This window comes from Moschus berezovskii, chromosome 7 (assembly GCF_049115385.1).
Source record: "Moschus berezovskii isolate FMDL1 chromosome 7, NW_MosBer_1.0, whole genome shotgun sequence".
Taxonomy (NCBI): domain Eukaryota; kingdom Metazoa; phylum Chordata; class Mammalia; order Artiodactyla; family Moschidae; genus Moschus; species Moschus berezovskii.
Window position 1 is genome coordinate 82,049,866 of NC_142466.1, and position 18,988 is coordinate 82,068,853.

The 18,988-nt window shown below is 43.0% G+C and overlaps 1 protein-coding gene and 1 pseudogene across 1 annotated transcript in view; one reads left to right on the top strand and one right to left on the bottom strand.

Annotated features, from left to right (window-relative positions):
* Positions 1 to 1,928: 1,928 nt before the first annotated feature.
* On the bottom strand, positions 1,929 to 2,680 carry LOC129557363 (large ribosomal subunit protein eL6 pseudogene; annotated as a pseudogene).
* Positions 2,681 to 4,591: 1,911 nt separating this feature from the next.
* Positions 4,592 to 18,988, top strand: part of EPHX2 (epoxide hydrolase 2) — a 58,455-nt gene continuing 44,058 nt past the window's right edge. The window contains exons 1-4 of the mRNA XM_055427271.2: positions 4,592 to 4,819; positions 12,390 to 12,474; positions 15,307 to 15,466; positions 16,938 to 17,128. Coding sequence (XP_055283246.2) covers positions 4,719 to 4,819; positions 12,390 to 12,474; positions 15,307 to 15,466; positions 16,938 to 17,128 — 537 coding nt within the window. The 5' untranslated portion in view covers positions 4,592 to 4,718. The remainder of the gene's footprint in view (positions 4,820 to 12,389; positions 12,475 to 15,306; positions 15,467 to 16,937; positions 17,129 to 18,988) is intronic.

Here is an 18,988-nt window from a genome sequence, read left to right on the forward strand (position 1 = left end):
TATTTCCTGCCATATTGGTGGGTAAGAAATATCACAGCTATCCATGATCCTGGCCCTCCAAATGTGAGTTTCTGAGCCGTGTTGACAAGTGGCACCACTCCCTACATGAGGGATGTAAGGATTTCATAATCATCAGTGAGTATAGCAACCCAGTGTGAGCTGCAAGGTCTTAAGGAAATTCAAGAAAGAGAAAAATATCTCTGTGCAGGATGCTGGCCCCAGATAGCTGGTATGCATATGAAAGGAATGACTTCAATAATCCCATACTCTTGCATCTTTCCATGCATAGAAGAACACTCAATTCCTTAACTTGATATCTGGTTTTCCTTACTTCACAATAATCTTTGATGTTCAGACTGCTTGCTCCCTATATTGCAAATTTGTATATAGCCTGATTCCCTCTCCTGCCTCTTCGGAGCAGTCTTCTCATGGCTGCTGAAATGATATCTCCCAGGCTTGAAGTCCTTAACATCCCCACCAAATAAAATAACTCTACTTTCAGGTCGTGATTAATTTTTTAGTTGACGGTATATATGTACCATATCTTCTTTATCCACTCCTCTGTCAATGGACATTTAGGTTGCTTCCATGTCTGGGCTATTATAAACAGTGCTGTAGTTAACTTTAGGGTGCATATATACTTTCAGACCATGTTTTTCTGCAGATACATGCCCAGGAGTGAGCTTCAGTTCAGTTTAGTCACTCAGTCATGTCCGACTCTTTGCGACCCCATGAATCACAGCACACCAGGCCTCCCTGTCCATCACCAACTCCCAGAGTTCATTCAAACTCATGTGCATTGAGTCGGTGATGCCATCCAGCCATCTCATTCTCTGTCGTCCCCTTCTCCTCCTGCCCTCAATCCCTCCCAGCATCAGAGTCTTTTCTAATGAGTCAACTCTTCACATGAGGTGGCCAAAGTATTGGAGTTTCAGTTTTAGCATCAGTCCTTCCAATGAACACCCAGGACTGATCTCCTTTAGAATGGACTGGTTGGATCTCCTTGCAGTCCAAGGGACTCTCAAGAGTCTTCTCCAGCACCACAGTTCAAAAGCATCAATTCTTCGGCGCTCAGCTTTCTTCACAGTCCAACTCTCACATCCATACATGACCACTGGAAAAACCATAGCCTTGACTAGAGGGACCTTTGTTGGCAAAGTAATGTCTCCGCTTTTTAAGGAGTGAGCTTACAGGATCATATAAATGGGAAACGAATTTGAATAAGGATATATGTATCAGTTATACAATATGTATAGCTGAATCACTTCTCTGTACATCTGAAACTATCACAGCATTGTTAATAACTCTACTCCAAGATAAAATAAAAAGTTTTTAAAAATAAAAAGCCAATATCTAGAGAGATAAATTGCATATGTTGTCACTCAAATGCTCATGGTTAATTAATTTATAAAAGGATGATTAATAAAAAATATTTTATTTACTTAAAAAAAAAAGAAAGAAAGACTCCCAGGAAAACACCACCACTGAACTGGAAGTTGTCACCTCTGCCCCAGTCAGCCAGCCTCCACTGGGATTAAGTTCAAGGACACACTTAGCTGGGAACCAGGGATATGTAAGCCGCTCCAAGTTCTTTAGATTGAGCAACTGCCTGAATGGAAATACCCTTTAATAAGACCAGGAGCAGACTTGCTAGGTGTGAATGCAGCAGGAACTCTGTTTCAATCCTGAGAAATTCAAGATGCCTATGAGATATTCACAAGGAGGTATTGAGTAGGAAATTGCATGTGCATATGTGGAGGCCACAGAGAAGTCTAAATTATAGATTTCAATTTAAGAGGTTTTAAACTACATAAGTCAGGCAGCCATTTTCTTTCTTTTTTTTTTCCGACTCAATTTTGCTTTTGAGATCACCAACTTTTTAAAAAAATTTCTCTGATGTGGATCATATTTATTTATTTATTTTTGAAATGAACAAGTTATTTAATTAGGTTCTTTGCAAGAAGTTCAGAATACTACTTTGTGAAGATAAATTCCATTTATGAGAGCAAACACAGAGCGGAGGTAGCCCTGGAGCTGAGGGACAGCTTTGATTCTTCGCAGAATTTGTGAGTCCACAGCTTTCTGATCAACCTTGCGCTGCTCTGTGATCTCGTATTTCTCTCTCTGTGTGTCAAAGATCTCACCCTCCTGGTGTCTGGGTTTACGAAGCTTCTTCTTCTTAAAGTAAGTGTCAGTGAGATGTTCTGGGATTTTCACACCACTGATATCGATTTTGGTGGAGGTGGCAATGACAAATTTCTGGTGTGTTCTACGCAGAGGAATTTGATTGAGGGATAGAGGCCCAGTCACAAGTAGCAAACCACTGCCCAGCTGCTTCAACAAAAAGACCCTCTTGTCTCTGTGACGCCCAGTGAGGATGATCAGAATGGTCCCAGGAGTGATGCTGGCACGCAGCTTCCTCACACGCTTACTGAAGGGTTTTTTGCCATGACTCAACAGTTTCCAAGGCACATCTTCAGTAGGGTAATACCTAGGCATTTTGCGAAGTTTGACCAGTCAGGTACCACCATTCTTGTCACCACCAACTGGTTTTGTGACAGTAGCAAGAACCCGAAACTTCTTTTTCTTTTCAACCTTGGATTTAGCTGCTGAATACTTTCTCTTGTACAGGGCCTTTCTGGAGTACATGGCTGATCAGGAATATCTGTCAATTCCTCTGACCAGACAGGATTTCGGCTGCAGTGGGGCTTCCCCTTCTTAACTTTCTTCACCTTTCCCACCTTTTTAGCCTTGTTGCCAGCATCAGCCTTCTTGGCTTCAGGTTTTTTCTCCTTAGTATCTGGCTTCTCAGCCTTTTCACCCACCATCTTGCAAGATGGGAAAGAGCTGATGCAGATCACTTTCAAAGTCTTTTAGTGAATTTAAGACAACATTGCTTCTATTTCATGTTTTGATTTTATGGCCCCAGGCTTCCTGACCAGGGATGGAACCTGCAACCCCAACATTGAGAGGTGAAGTCTTAAGCATTGGACCATCAGGGAAGTCCCTAAGATCATCAACTTCTTGAGTGACTACTGTATTTATTCACTTTAACTCTGGTTCAGTCTTCAAACCTAGGGTCTTTGAGCATACATGCGAAGTCGCTTCATTTGTGTCCAATTCTTTGCAACCCTCCCTTTGGACTGTAGGCCCCCAAGCTCCTCTATCCATGGGATTCTCCAGGCAAGAACACTGGAGTGAGTTGCCATGCCTGCCTCCAAGGAATTTTCCCAACCCAGGGATCGGACCCACATTTCAGCAAGTTGGAACATTAGGCCAGGAGTATGCTTTAACTCACAGAACTTACTACAAAGGCACAGAGAATCCAACAACCCATTAGTGAGCACAGCTCAGACACTCCTAAGGTTTAGGTTTTCCAAAAACACAAATGAGCCAAGAGTATAGTTTAAAATGAAGTTCAAACATTTTAAGGCAGCATTAGCATAAAAAGAATGTACAAAGGAGTAATCATAGTTCAAATGTATGTCTTTTAAAGGAAATCAACCCTGAATACTCATTGAAAGGACTGATGCTGAAGCTGAAATTCCAATACTTTGGCCACTTGATGCAAAGAACCGACTCATTCGAAAAGACCCTGATGTTAAAGATTGAAGGCAAAAGGAGAAGGGGGAGGCAGAGGATGAGATGGTTAGACAGCAACACTGACTCAATGGACATGAATTTGAGCAAACTCTAGGAGATCATGAAGGACAGGGAAGACTGGTGTGCTGCAGTCCATGGGGTTGCAAAGAGTTAGACACGTCTGAGCGACTGAACAACAAGCCTCCACAAGAGACTGGGGTGGAATTGGCATACCATACCTGGGGCATTCTATTTTATTCTAGAATTACATTTTGCCTTGACAAACAAGTGTGACTAGAGGCACATGGTCAGGATAGTGAGGAATCTGTAAGTATATGTACTGAATCTAGAAAATAAGGGACACAAATATATTATTTTCCTAGATATTCCAACTGAGATGGATACAGAATATCCAAATATTGAATGAAGAAAGATATCGCAACACACACTCTCTCTCTCTCTCTCAAGGGTTCTGTGGCCTCTGGCTTTTTCTCAGGTCCCCATCTTTGCCCAGACTTGAAAGTCTGGCAAGTACACTTTAAGCCTGTCAGCCCGTTCCCTGGCCTGCGTCCATCTCTTCAAGCAGCCACTGCTCCAGCCTGAGGCTACTTGTTGTTTAATCGCTCAGTCGTGTTCAATTCTTTTGTAACCCCATGGATTGTAGCCTGCCAGGCTGCTCTGTCCATGGAATTCTCCAGGCAAGAATACTGGGGTGGGTTGCCATTTCCTTCTCCAGGGGATCTTCTTAGGACTTTCGTTTTGGGGACAGACGATGATGCATTCAGAAGCGAGATTCCAGCCCCAGAGCCAGGCGCCAGGAGACAAGGAGATGGAATCCGGACCTCGGACGGTGCGGGTACATCAAGGGAGGCCCCATGGGACCTCCTGGCGACCCCTGCGGGGACCAGGACAGGAGGCGGGCGAAGATCAAGTCTGGTACGGGGGGCGTGGCGGAGGAGGGGCAGGGGCGGGGCCGGGGTCAGGGTGGATCCAGTCTTAAGGCAGTGGGTGGGGCCGAGGCTCGGACTGGAGCGGGGCCGAGCTCGACTTCGGTGTCCTTGGTGGCCCGTTGCTCCAGTCTGGCCGTTCGGCTTTCGTGCATCTTGCTTCGCTTGGTTTCTGGGTGAAAGACCTCCATGGCGCTGCGTGCAGCCGTGTTCGACCTGGCCGGGGTCCTGTGTCTGCCCTCGATCACCAGTTTCTGGGATCGCGCCGAAGAGGAGCTGGCGCTGCCCAGGTAAGGGACCCCGCGTCGCTGCCAGTTCTCAGACGCCTGCTTGGGTTGGTCCGGGCGGCTGGGGCGCCACTCCTTGGAGAAGTTGCTTTTCGAGACTCGCAGTTCTGGTTTAAGATTGCTGTAGGGCGAGAGCGCTGGATGGAAGGTTAGAACAATTATTCGGCCCTCAAATACCAGTGCGTCTAAGTAGATCCGCTGTCTTTCTAAATGTTGAGTGTGTAAAGCTCTCTAAGGACTCCAATGGCAACCCACTCCAGTACTCTTGCCTGGGAAATCCCGTGGACGGAGGAGCCTGGTAGGCTACAGTCAGTCCATGGGGTTGCGAAGAGTAAGACACGACTGAGCGACTTACTTTCACTTTTCACTTTCATGCACTGGAGCAGGAAATAGCAACCCACTCCAGTATTCTTGCCTGGAGAATCCCAGGGACGGGGGAGCCTGGTGGGCTGCCGTCTATGGGGTCTCACAGAGTCGGACATGACTGACGTGACTTAGCATCAGCAGAAGGACTCCAAAATTGACCTTTATATTGAAATCTTTTCTTAAAGTCAGAGAAATTACTCGCTGAGGTGTCTGCCGCCCACTTACTTCTCTGTAATGGAATGGGCTCGGGCTTTCCTTGTGGCTCAGCTGGTAAAGAATCCGTCGGCAAAGAGGAAGACCCGGGTTCGATCCCTGGGTTGGGAAAATACCCTGGAGAAGGGAAAGGCTACCCCTTCAGCATTCTGACCTAGAGAATTCGAAGGAATGTATGGTCCATGCGGTCGCAAAGACTCGGACACGACTGAGCGACCTTGACTTCACTTAGAGAGCTGCGCTGAAGGTTTTTAGAGAAAAAAGTCCTGTGCTTGCACAATGTTAACAGCAAAGCAGAAATGGCCCCCAAACCTAACTACTGGAAAATGATGAACTAGGAAGCATAACCAGTAACCGGAATGTTCAGGATGAGGTTTCAGTGACATCAGAAAATATGTTACAATAAGTGCAGAAAAACAAACCCACCATAATGTACAACTGTTTATACAGCATGGAAACTATGGAAAAACTATTTCAACTATGGAAAAACTATTTCAACTATGGAAAAACTATTTCAACTATGGAAAAACAGCTACATGTTGAAGATGCCTGAAAGATATGTTCCAAAATATCCCTGTGGCTGCACCAATTTACATTTCATTCAATAGTGAAGGCAGGTTTCTCATTCTCCACATTCTTGCCAACACATGTTATTGCTTGTCTTTTGATAATAGCCATTCTAACAGATGTGAGGTGATATCTCACTGTAGTTTTGATTGACTTTCCTTGAAGTCCTTTTAACCATGGTATTGTTTCACTTTTTTTAGCCTGTAAGTTGTATTATTTTTTTTAAAAGACATAAAAAGAGAGTAAGGTATGTCATATGTTTATACCTGAGACTTCATCAGTGGGGAAGAGAACATGACTTGTGAATGTACAAGTCACAAGAATACTTGTCAGTATACCAGTGCATATACTTGAGAGTATATCTGTGAGTATACAGGTCACAGGTAGTCAAGTTTACAAATGTACAAAATTTCAGAATCCAGAGTGCTAACCATTACACAATGGAACCCACAAATGTACAGAACTTCAAACAGCACTGGACTTTGAGTCCAACCCAGGTTAAAATCTCAGTTCTAACACTTAGCGTTGGGCCACCTTGCTTAACCTGACTTATTCAACTCAACTGAGACGTTAGTCCTAAAATAAGAAAATACCTCCCCTCAAATTTCTGTATGGGTTAGATTAGATGACACATAAGATAGGTGGGCCACTGTGTTCCTGATCCATTTTTTATTTATTCAGGTCTCATGCACAGGGAGAGCAATGTACTGGGATATTCTGTTCATCCAGTGTGGCACTGACTCACATACTATCTCTGTGACCATGGTGGTGAGGATTGTTCCCAGCAGTCACAAAACAGTATAGCAAAGCTAGCTGACCTGGGAAGTCAGAGTCCATGACTTTGACCTTATTAGCCTGTGGACAGAAAATGGAAGTGCCTCTTCACTTTTGCTTGTTTCTCTCCACATCCCAGACTTCATCATAGTTGATACATAAATCATTTAGGCAAAACCCAGGGTTTTGTTTGTTTATTTATTTTATAATTTGGCAGAAAAGTCTGACCTGGCTTCATTTGGTGGCAAATCTGATCTGAACAAACATGAGGTTATTTATCACCATTATCTATCCTACTACTGTAAATAATCAGATGGGCATGTGCGTGTGTTCTCAGTCATGTCTGACTCTTTTGTGACCCCATGGACTGTAGCCCATCAGGCTCCTCTGTCCATGGGATTCTCCAGGTGAGAATACTGCAGTGGGTTGCCAGCGGATCTTCCCGATCCAGGAATTAAACCGGTGTTTCCTGCTTCTTCTTTGTTGGCAGGTGGATTCTTTACCACTTGAGCCACCTGGGAAACCTCAAATAGTCACACCTTTCACTATAAACATATTCATGAGTTTGATTACACAGGCTGCCACAGGCCCTCCTGGAGATGTTAGTTAATATATGGTATATCCCCCATTTTACCTTTACAGTCTGAAAAATGCAGACACATTTATGAATAAATTGGTAGGTAGGTAGGTTGGTAGACAGGTAGGTTTAAAACAAACAGTAGAATTCTAGTACATGTATTGTTCTAGGTTTTAACTCTTTATTTAATTTTAACCATTTTATTTCATTCAACAGTTGGATATCTTTTTGTTTACATAGACCTACTTTTCTCTCTTTAACCACTCCATAGTATTCCACAAAATGGAAGTTCCATAATTTCTTTAACCATTTTCCCTGTTGGTGGACATTTATTTGTTAGTGGTCACTATTACAAATAATGTCACTGTCATATTTCCACAGGGTAGTTTTCTAAAAGTGGAGTTGCCAAGTAAAAGCAAGTAGTATTTACATTTAAAATATTGACTGATTCTGCCAAGCTATTCTCCAAAAAATGCTGTACCTTCCCTGACTATACTTGAGTAGGCCAGCCCAGATCCTCCCTAAGGTGGAGATGACTCTCCTGAACTTTTGCCAGACAGAGGGGAAAACATTGTCCTGCATCAGTCTGCATTTTCCTCTCTGATATTCATTTTTATTGGTCATCTGTATTTTCCCCCCTTGGTGTTTACCTTTTTATACCATTTTCCCATTTTTGTATTTGATTGTCACTTTCTTCTTGATTTCTAGGAACTTTTTATTTCTACCATGATGTTTTATGTTTTTTACTTACATCTCTTCTGCTACTTCTTTTTTAAAAAATATTTATTTATTTGATTGTGCCGTGGCATGTAGGATCTAGTTCCCTGCCCAGGGATTGAACCCGGCCCCTGGCAGTGATAGCTTGGAGTCCTAACCAGGGAATTCCTAAAATTGGACCACCAGGGAGTTCCTGAAATTGGTTTTTTGAAAAATCTTTTAATGCTATCTTTTGTGTAATTTCAGTGGTATTTTAGACAGAGAGAGAAACAGATAAGTGCCCAGAGTGGTGTCTTGGTACAACCCCTCTTTCAATAGCATCAAGGCTGCAAAGAACAAAGCGCTTGATTTGGGAGTCTTACGAACCGTGATTCAGGAGAAATAAATTTGGGTAAAACCGAGAGTGTTTTGGGGAAAAGAAAGAATCAAGGGCTTATTAAGGCAAAAGCCACAAGGCTGTGCTCTGATTCAAGAAAGGAAATAGTTGCCCTTTGGGGAGGGAGCCTTGTACATATCCTGAGTTTCTGGCAGGTATTCTGATGCCTTCTAGGACAGTACGTAGGACAGTACATGGTCTCACCCAGATTGAGACGTACATAAGTCATGTGTCCTCGGCAGCCTCCTGGCTCCATTCTAGACCACCTACTTGTACATTATTGTTATTGCTCAGTCACTCAGTCATGTCCGACTCTTTGCGACCCCATGGACCACAGCATGCCAGGCTTCCCTGTCCTTCACCATCTCCTGGAGTTTGGTCAAATTCATGTTCGTTGATTCGGTGATGGTATCCAACCATCTCAATCTTGGTTGCCCCCTTCTCCTCCTACTCTCAGTCTTTCCCAGCATCAGGGTCTCTTTTGGTTTTCCTTTCACACTATTTTAATCAGTGCATAATGTTGTGTGCCTTATAACTCTACTGCATAAAGGTTTGTGCCCTTTGTCAATATAAAAGTGCTCAGTAGGTATACAATTTTTCTAAAGCAGTTGTATCGAATCCTGCTCCTACCAGAAATATAAGAGAGTTCTAGTTTCTCCACATTGTCATTAGTACTTGATATCATTCTGTTTAAATTTAGCAAGTCTGGTGGATTTATGGTGTTATCTCATGGTTCGTTTGTGTGTTTTTTTAGCCCTTGGATTTTTAAAAAAAAATTTTGTGTTTTTTTTTAATTTCTACAGTGTTGTGTTGGTTTCTGCCATACAACAACTCAACTCAAATCAGACATAATTGTACTTGTATGCTCTCCCTCTTGAGCCTCCTTCCCTTCCCCCCATCCCACAGAGAAAGATGAAAACAAATGCATATTTATGCCTAAATGTGGAATCTAGAAAAATGGTACTGATGAACCTATTTGCAGGCAAAGAATGGCAACACGGATGTAGAGAATGGACTTGTAGACATGGAGGAGGAAGGAGAGAGTGGGACAAATAGAGAAAGTAGCATCAACATATATACACCATTGTGTGTAAAATGGATAGTTAGTGAGAAGTTGCCATGCCACACAGGGAGCCCGGCCTGGTGCTCTGTCACCGTGGCTTTAATTCGTGTTTCTCTGACGAATAATGATGTTGAACTTCTTATTAGGTGCTTACTGGCCATTTGATAATTCTCTTGAATGAGACAGCTGTTTGTTGTAATTTCTTTTAAACCATTTCTTTCTTCTCAGGATTTTTCTTTTGATCTATCTTTAAGTTGACTGAAAGTCTTTCTTGTATTTTTTTTTTTTTCTTCCAAGAAAGGCATGATGGCAAACTACTATATTAGTTTTCCCTGCCTGAACCTGGTTTGTGTGGGTCTCAGCTTACCAATAACCAATGTTCTGTTTGGGCCAGTCCTTTAAGTTCTTATTGTGATTACAAGACACCCTTCAGCAGTAGCCATTGGGGAACTTTGAAAAACATATAGATTTATCACTTATGAGACCTGGAAATTGCACAGCACACCTGGGGCCACATAGTGAGGATTTGAGGAGAATGAGAGCACCTGGGCCTGGATTCTGCTTTTATCGGGGTTCAGGATGTGGGCCATGGTTTCGTTGGCTCACTCTTTATTGGTGAATTTCAAACAAGAGCAGGAATTTAAAGCATGGAAATAGAACAAATAGCCCGTTTGATCAGTTATGAAAATCAACCAAGATCTCTAAAACAAAGGCGCCTCCTTGGACATAAAACAAGTTGTCTGGGAATAGAATTGGGGGGCATTCTTTCTTGGCATCTTTTTGTCTCAATGTCTAGTGTGTATGACTCCACCATTTTCTCACATTGAAAGCTACAAGCATGGAAGGCTATTGTCAGTCTGAATTGTTCTTCTTTTGTGTATAGTCTATTTTTTTTTACCCAAAATGTTGTCTGTTAGACTTTCTTATCCCAGTAATTGAAACATTTCCCCACCCTCTATCTGCTGTGGTTATTTTTTTCATTAATTTTGACTGGTGAACACTTCTTTTCGGTGAACACCTTTGATTTAAGAACTCAGATTTTTCTTTAGCCTGGTGACATCTTCTCCCATTTTTCCTTTGACTATTGCTTTCTGATCTTTCCTTCTGTGATTCTTCTTGTTTATTGAAGGAATTCGGCCTCCATAGGCCTTATCTCTTTGTACATTAATTCTTTTTTTAAACTTTTTTTAAAAATTGAAATATAATTACAATGTTGTGTTAGCTTCTACTGTATAACATAGTGACTCAGCTCTGTGTATAAATATATCCTCCCTCCTGGACCTCCTTTCTCACCCCTCACCTCTCTAGATCACAGAGCACCAAGTTGACCTCCCTGTTTGCACATTAATTTTAATTGCTTCATCATTTTACTCTTTGTCCTTGAAATTTTGTTGGGTCTTTTGATTCACTAATTTCATTTCTGTGATAGCCATTTCACTGTTTCCTGCTTTTATTAAGCAACCTTAAAATTTGAAAGTCCTGCTTTCCAGTGCCAACAACTTATCTCCAATTGCTTTTCTGAGACGCCAATAAAAATACTGGCTCCTTTAGTTTTATAGAGTTATCAACCTCTCCTTCCTGTACAGCTACATTCTTCCTTCAATTCCTCTTCTTTTACCTACCCCCAAGTTCAGGCAGCAAAATCAATTTTCCCTGTGCTTTTCCATCTCACTCATCCAGTGTGTAATAGTTATGTGTTTATTTATTGCCCCACTTGTTTCCCTAGGAGCTCCCTAAGAATATATCCATACTTTTTCATTTTTCTATCACAGCACCAGACACAATGCCCTGACGCACAGGTCCTCAATGAAAGATTGTTGAGTTGAACTGTGTGTTGCTTCTTAAAAGGGGATGGCAGCTGAGTAGGGCATGAGGGATCTTTTCGAGGTGATGTGCCATGTTGTGCTTAATCATTCAGTCATGTCTGACTCTTTGTGACCCCATGAACCATAGCCCACCTCTGTCCATGGGGATTCTCCAGGCAAGAATACTGGAGTGGGCTGCCGTGCCCTCCTCCAAGGGATCTTCCCAACCCAGGGATCGAACCCAGGTCTTCCCCATTGCAGGTGTATTCTTCACCATCTGAGCCACCAGGGAAGATAGAAATGTCCTAAAACTGCAACACAGTGATGTTTGTGCCCCACTACAAAAATTACTACAAGTCATTGACTTGTACCCTGAAAACTTGTGAGTTTGATGACATGAAAGTATAATTTAACAAAGTCATATCTGAAAAAAGACAACCAGTGGCAAAGATGTGCCAAAGCCGTTGTTGATGTTGGAAAATTGAACAAGGCTATAAATAGTAGGGATTTTTTTTTATGTTATGTCTTAATGTCAATCTGCAAGACAAATAGTTGGGTAAAAGGTTGTTGACTTATCAAATATGAAACTCCCAGATACCTGTCCTTTTAACATGGAATGTTAAATAATAATACTTTCAACTGGGTTGCCAATTCCATTCCATTCTAAGTTTTTGCCTAGAGCGCTATACTAAGAAGGACTATAAATCAGTGTCCGAATACAGTGCTATAGGATGTGAGGGGTTAGAAAAATCCGCCAGGAATTTGAGGGAACAGAGTTGTATGTGCCGTCTGCTACCTGTCTGATATCACCCAGCCAGCCATGGGAGGTGAGAAATTATCAAGAAAGTGGAATGGAACCTTTTGTTTTGTAATGTAGGAAAGTAAGAGGGTAATGACCTGGTCTCTCTCTGTCTGCCTCTCCTCTGGGCCACACACACAGGATGAACGTGAACCAGTGTATTAATCATCTAGGGTTACTGTAAAGAAGAACTACAAACCGGGTGTTTTCAACAGCAATTCCAGAAGCTAGAAGTCCCCCATCGAGGTGTCTGTCCCCTACCTGCTGCTGTGATGAAGTCATTTAAATGTTCCTGATGTTTCTTTGTGTCTTGCAGAGGCTTTCTGAGTAAAGCTTTCCTGAAAGGAGGCCCAGATGGTTCCGGAACCCGTGTGTTGAGGGGAGAGATCACATTTTCCCAGGTGCAGTGACGTCTCATAGACCCCCTTGAGGAGGTGTTCTGTGCCTACACACCCATTTTCCCCCGTTGACCGTAAGCTCTGTGAGGGCAGGGCCACATCGTCTGCCTCATCCATTTACCCCTTATAACGCTTAACTCACAAGACTGGTGTGGAGACATTTCAGGCTGGTAAACTGTCTCTTTGAGCCAGGCAGAGAGGCATGCCCCAGTGACTAGGAAATTCCCCAAGCCCTTGAAGATATGTGCCAGGGAATTACAGCAGTCAGAGTAGCTATTTTTCCCCACCGCCTTGGTCATTTTTAAGTATACAATGCAGTAATGTTATGTATATTCACGTTAGGTAACCAAATCCATCATCCATCTTCAGAACTGTTTTTAAAAATTTTTTTAAGTTGATATGTTGTATTTTCTTTCTTTCTTTTTTGGTCACATGGAATGTGGGATTTTAGCTCCACCACCAGGGATTGACCCCACACTCCGTGCTGTAGAAACTCAGAGTCTTATCCAAGAAAGTCCCAGAATTCTTTTTATCTTCAAAAACTGAAACTCTATACCCATTAAACAGCAACTTCCCACCTGTCCTTACCCCCAGTCTCTGGCAACCACTGTTGCATTTTCTATGTATTTGGCTACTCTAGATACTTTATATGGGCTTCTCTGGTGGCTCAGACAGTAAAGAATCTGCCTGCCTATGCAGGAGACCCAGGTTCCATCCCTGGGTCGGGAAGATCCCCTGAAGGAGAAATGGCAACCCACTCCAGTATTCTTGCCTGGAGAATCCCATGCATAGAGAGAGGTTCCTTGTAGGCTATAGTCCCTGGGGTCACAAAGAATAGGGCACAACTGAAGTAACTAACACTCATGCAATATTTGTCCTCTTGTGACTGGCTTATTTCACTTTGTGTGAAGTCTTCAAGTTTCATACATACTGTAGCATGTGTCACCATTTCCTTCTTTCTAGGGGTGAGTGGTATTCCGCTGTAGGATAGACCACACTCTGCTTATCCATTCATCTTTCAAAGGATGTTTGGGTTGCTCGCTCCTTTTAGTTATCATGAACAGTGCTGCTTTGAACATGAGTATACAAACATCTGTTTGAAACCTTGCTTTCAGTTTTTCTGGGTATATATCCAGAAGTGGGATGGCTAGATCATAGGGAAGTTTCACTTTTTAATTTTTTGAGGAACCACCATATGATTTTCCATAGTGGGTGCACCATTTTACATTTCTCTGCAACACACCCAAGGTTACCAGTATTTCCATATCCTTGCCAACTTATTATTTTCGTGTGTTTTTTTTAATGGTAGTCATCCTTAGAGTAGTTGTTTTCAGGCCAAGCCACTGGGTCAGAGGCAGTTTTGCGAATTGATAACTATGTGATGGGTGGACTTTGGAGTCTAGGGACAGAATGTGGGTCACAGCTCCCACTTACAGACATGTGAGCACACCAAGTCACAGAAGCTCTCAAAGTCAGTTTTGCCATCTATAAAATGAGACAAATAACACTGTCCATCTCCTAGGTTGTTATGAAGATTGAAAAGTGCTTAGCACAGTGCTTATCATGTAATAAGTGCTTAAGAAATAGTAGTTGTTATTATTACTACAACCTTGACTTTTTAAATTTGTAGTATGTACATGCTCAGTCGCTTTGGTCATGTCCAACTCTTTTGTGACCCTCTGGGCTGTAGCCCACCAGGCTGCTCTGTCCATGGGATTTCCCAGGGAAGAATACTGGAGTGGGTTGCCATTTCCTCCTCCAGGGTAATCTTCCCATCCCAGGGATCAAACTCAAGTCTGTTGCTTGTGCTGCCATTAAAAAAAATTGCCACAGACTAGGTGACTTAAACAACAAAAATTTATTTTCTCAGAGGTCGAGAAGTAGAAACCCAGGATCAAGGTGTCAGCAGGGCTGGTTTCTCCTGAGGCCTCTCTCATTCGCTTGCAGATGGCCTCCTTTTCCCTGTCCAGACACTTTGGTCCCTCTGTGTTTATCTGTGTCCTTATCTCCTGTTCTTTAAAGGACACCCATCAGATTGGATTAGGGCCCCTGGTGACCTCATTTTACCTTAGGGAAGTGAGTGAGTGAAAGTCACTCAGTTGTGTCTGACTTTGGGTGACCCCATGCACTGTAGCCCGCGAGGCTCCTCTGTCCGTGGGATTCTCCAGGCAAGAATATTGGAGTGGGTTGCCATTCCCTTCTCCAGGGGATCTTCCCAACCCTGGGATCAAACCCAGGTCTCCCGCATTGCAAGAGGATTCTTTACCATCTGAGCTACCTTAATGATTCTTTAAAGACCCTCTTGCCAACGACATCACATTCCAAGGTCCTGGGGTTTAGGACTTGAACATGAATTTAGGGGAAACAAAAGCAGGCTCATAATAGGGATGTTTGAGTAGTTTCCAACTGGGAGCTCTTCGGAATATCACTGTTAGAATGCTTTGACTCATGTCTTTTGACATGTGTAGACAATTTCCACTGGGTGTGTGTACAGGACCCTAATGCTGAGAAAAGACCCTGATGCTGGGAAAGATTGAGGGCAGAAGGAGAAGGGGGCGGCAGAGGATGAGATGGTTGCATGGCATCACCAACTCAATGGACATGAGTTTGAGCAAACTCCGGGAGATAGTGAAGGACAAGGAAGCCCAGTGTGCTGCAGTCTGTGGGGCTGCAGAGAGTCGGACGTGACTGAGTGACGAACAGTATGATGTGTCCAGGAACAGATCTGGTGGATCACAGGCAATGAATGCATGTGTTCAGATTAAGTGCATGCTGCCCAAATCTTTCCCAAGTGGTTGAACCGACCGACAGTCCCTCATCGATTCACTTTTGCAGTGGGTGCCGTTCATGGAAGAAAATTGCAGGAAATGCTCCGAGGACTCTGGAATCTGCCTCCCCGAGAATTTCTCTATAAAGCAAATCTTTGAGAAGGTGTTTTCAACAAGAAAGATCAACTACCCCATGCTTCAGGCAGCTGTCACTCTCAAAAAGAAGGGTAAGGATCCAATACTGGCCATTCTCTGACCTAATTGCAACAGAACCATTGGGAAGGTCAAGTCGTAGTATGTTGAAATGTGGTTTGAGATCAGGAATCTTCTGGGCCTAGATGGAGAGCTGTTTTAGGAAATGGCCAAAATCAGCACTCTCAGAATAGCTGTAAGAAAGAATTTTGTTTAATTAGCAATTTATGCCTCATGAACAAAATTCTCCCCCTACCATGGTACCAGTAATGACCTGAATGACCCAACTTCTTGTCACGGTGATTAGAAAACAAAGCCTTTTCATTTTATTTTGTTTTGATTGTGCCATGCAACACAGAGGATCTAAGTTCCCCAACCAGAAATCAAACCCATATCCCCTGCAGTGGAAGCACATAGTCTTAACCACTGGACCACCAAGGAAGTCCCAAAAATAAGACCTTTTAAGCAACCATGATTTTCTCAACCTCTTCATGTCACAGTGGTTGAGCTATGTGAGCTGGCTGACAAGGCTTCAGGTGGTGTCAAATAGTCTAGGACATGAGGTTATGCCCATTCAATAGGCATTTACTTATTTGTTTATCGCAGAAATTTCAATTGTTAATTACAAAGATGATTTAAAATATGGGAAAATGCTTTAGACAGGAGGTTAAATAATAAAAGCAGAATGGTAAAACTGTCAGAACACTAAGATTACATTTATGTAAAAATGCAGTTGGGTATAAAGAAAGAAAGGGCTTCCCAGGTGGCACTAGTTGTAAAGAACCCACCTGCCAATGCCGAAGACTTGGGTTTGATCAACGGGTCATCATGATTCCCTGGAGGGAGAGCATGGCAACCCACTCCAGTATTCTTGCCTGGAGAATGCCATGGACAGAGGAGCCTGGAGGGCTACAGTCCATAGGGTGTCAAAGAGTCAGACACAACTGAACACACACACACACACATACAATAACAAAGTTTGCAGTAACGTGGACTGGGAGGAGGGTGGAGGGTTGGAGTGGCAGTCAGAGGTGGGATTCTAGGCCTTGCTTGTCTCTACCTGTACTGTGTGGCTCTGGGCAGGTTAGAATTTGTCTGAGCTTTCATTTTCCTGTTGGTAAAGGTGGGATGGTAAGGCCTGCCCTGCCTGCCCCAAAGGTGTAAGGATCAAAGGGGCTGATGAAAGTTAAGACACTTTGATCAGATGAGCTGACAAATGTCACAACTTCTTGCTCTGCAATTGCAAAGAATGAAGGGATGTATCATCTCCATCCAAAAACCCTTGGTACACACCATTAGCTGGCTCTCACATCTGCATCAGAAGGGGTGGATGGGTAAAGATGGTGCTGTTTCAACTTGTCAGTTGAGAAGCCGGGCATCAGGAGATTGATGTAAGTGAGCAGAGCCCTGTTTGGCCCCATTTTGGGGCCCCCCTCAGTGGGACACCCAGAGCTTCTCAGAGCAAAGTTCTAGATCTGGCTGATTCACTGGCGCCTTCTTGCTTAGGATTTACAACCTGCATCCTCACCAACAACTGGCTAGATGACAGCGCTGAGAGAAGCAGTCTGGCCCAGATGTTTTGTGAGTTCAAGCCACACTTCGATTTCCTGATTGAGTCATGCCAGATTGGAATGGTCAAGCCTGACCCTCAGATCTACAAGTTTGCACTGGACACCTTGAAGACCAACCCCAGTGAGGTACATGGACACTGCCTTTCAATGGAAAAGAATGTTCTAGAGTGATTTCAATCAAGAAAAATTGAGGGACCTTCCCTAGAGGGTCCAATGGTTAAGAATCTGACTTCCAAGGCAGGGGACACAGGTTCAGTCCCTGGTTGGGGAACTGATATCCTACATGCTGTGGGGTAACTAAGCCCAAACACCCCAATGGAGAAATCCAGGGTGCCACGACTAAGAGTTGATGCAGCCAAATAAATAAATTTTTAAAAAATTAAGAGGTGTGAACAGGTTGGGGACACCTGGGACTTGGTAGAGTGGTCCAGTGTCCAGGGGTGGGAGCAACTTCTCCCAGGCCAGGACTTCTAAAGGATTTTCACCTGCTCCTTCAGCCTAGAAATTTCTACCAGAGATGGGCCTCTGGTTGACCTCTGTGGCTCTTGCAGGACCTTGGTTAAAACAGGCATTATTGTCCAGACCATTCAGAATGTCTTCCCAGGTGGCGCTGGTGGTGAAGAACCCACCTGCCAATGCAGTGAGACTTCAGAGATGCGGGTTAAATCCCTGGGTTGGGAAGATACCCTGGAGAGCTTGGTTAAAACAGTCATTATTGTCCAAAGCTGCCAGACCAGCTGCCTGCATTTACCTATAAAGAAACATAGACCCTGGGAGACTTTCCCAAGACCACAGGCTAGTCAGTGTCAGCCAACCAAAGACTGTGCAGGAAGGGGATCCAATACTGCAGGAGTCTCCTTGTAGGCACCCCCGCACCCCTAAATCCTGCCTTCATGCTGTCTCTAGATTATCTGGTCTAAAATGTTGTTTTTGTTGTGTTTCACTACTCTATTCTCCACAAAGGTGGTCGGACCAAGATAAAACTTCCTCTCTGACACTTTCCTGTTGGCCCCTTTCACCCATAAGCTGATCATTGTGATGCACGGACTGTCTAGTTGCGACGTGCAAGCTCAGTAGTTGCGGAGTCGGGCTTAGTCGCTCTGCAGCATGTAGGATCTCAGTTCCCTGACCAGGGATCTAACCAGTGTCCCCTGCATCGCAAGGCAGATTCTTAACCAATGGGCCACCAGGGAAGTGCCAAAGAATCTTTTTCAATTTAGATCTGATCTATTCAGAATTTATATAAGGAATAAGTGAAGGAAGGAATAACTTTTCTTCCCCCCAAACAGCTGAAATAATTAATCTTTTAAGTAATCCTTTTCCTTACCAATTGGGCATGACACTTTTATTAGAAACTAAATTCTCATTTGTGTGTGTCTATTCCTAGACTCTTCTGTTTCATTAATATGTTTATTTCTTTTCTAGAGCAAAACTTTTTACCTTTTGTACCTTCATATTTTATGAAACCTTTTATTATCTGACCTTATTATAGGTCTATTCCAAACATTTTTTGGTGGGGTCTATTCATACATGTTGATTTTCCTAGATGAATTTGAAGTTTCATCTGGTAAGTTTATATGCTTCTTTCATCTTCTTACAGTTTCAGATTCAGGGAACATGTGTATATAACTGTGTGTTTATATGTATGCTTACATAATTAAATTAATTACAAAATTAATTTTAAGAGTGAACAGTTACATGGAGAGACAATAACTCAATATTTCATCAATCTGCTCACGAGATTACTAATTCTTTTTTTTTTCTTTTAACTTTTTTTATATGGACCATTTTTAAAGTCTTTATTGAATTTGTTTCAACATTGCTCCTGTTTTACGTTTTGGTTTTTTGGCTGAGATGTTTGTGGGATCTTAGCTCCCTGACTAGGGGTAGAACCGGCACCTCCTGCATTGGAAGGCAAAGTCTTAACCACTGGACTGTCAGGGAAGTCCTGAGATTACTAATTCTTAACCTCAGCCACTGTCCACA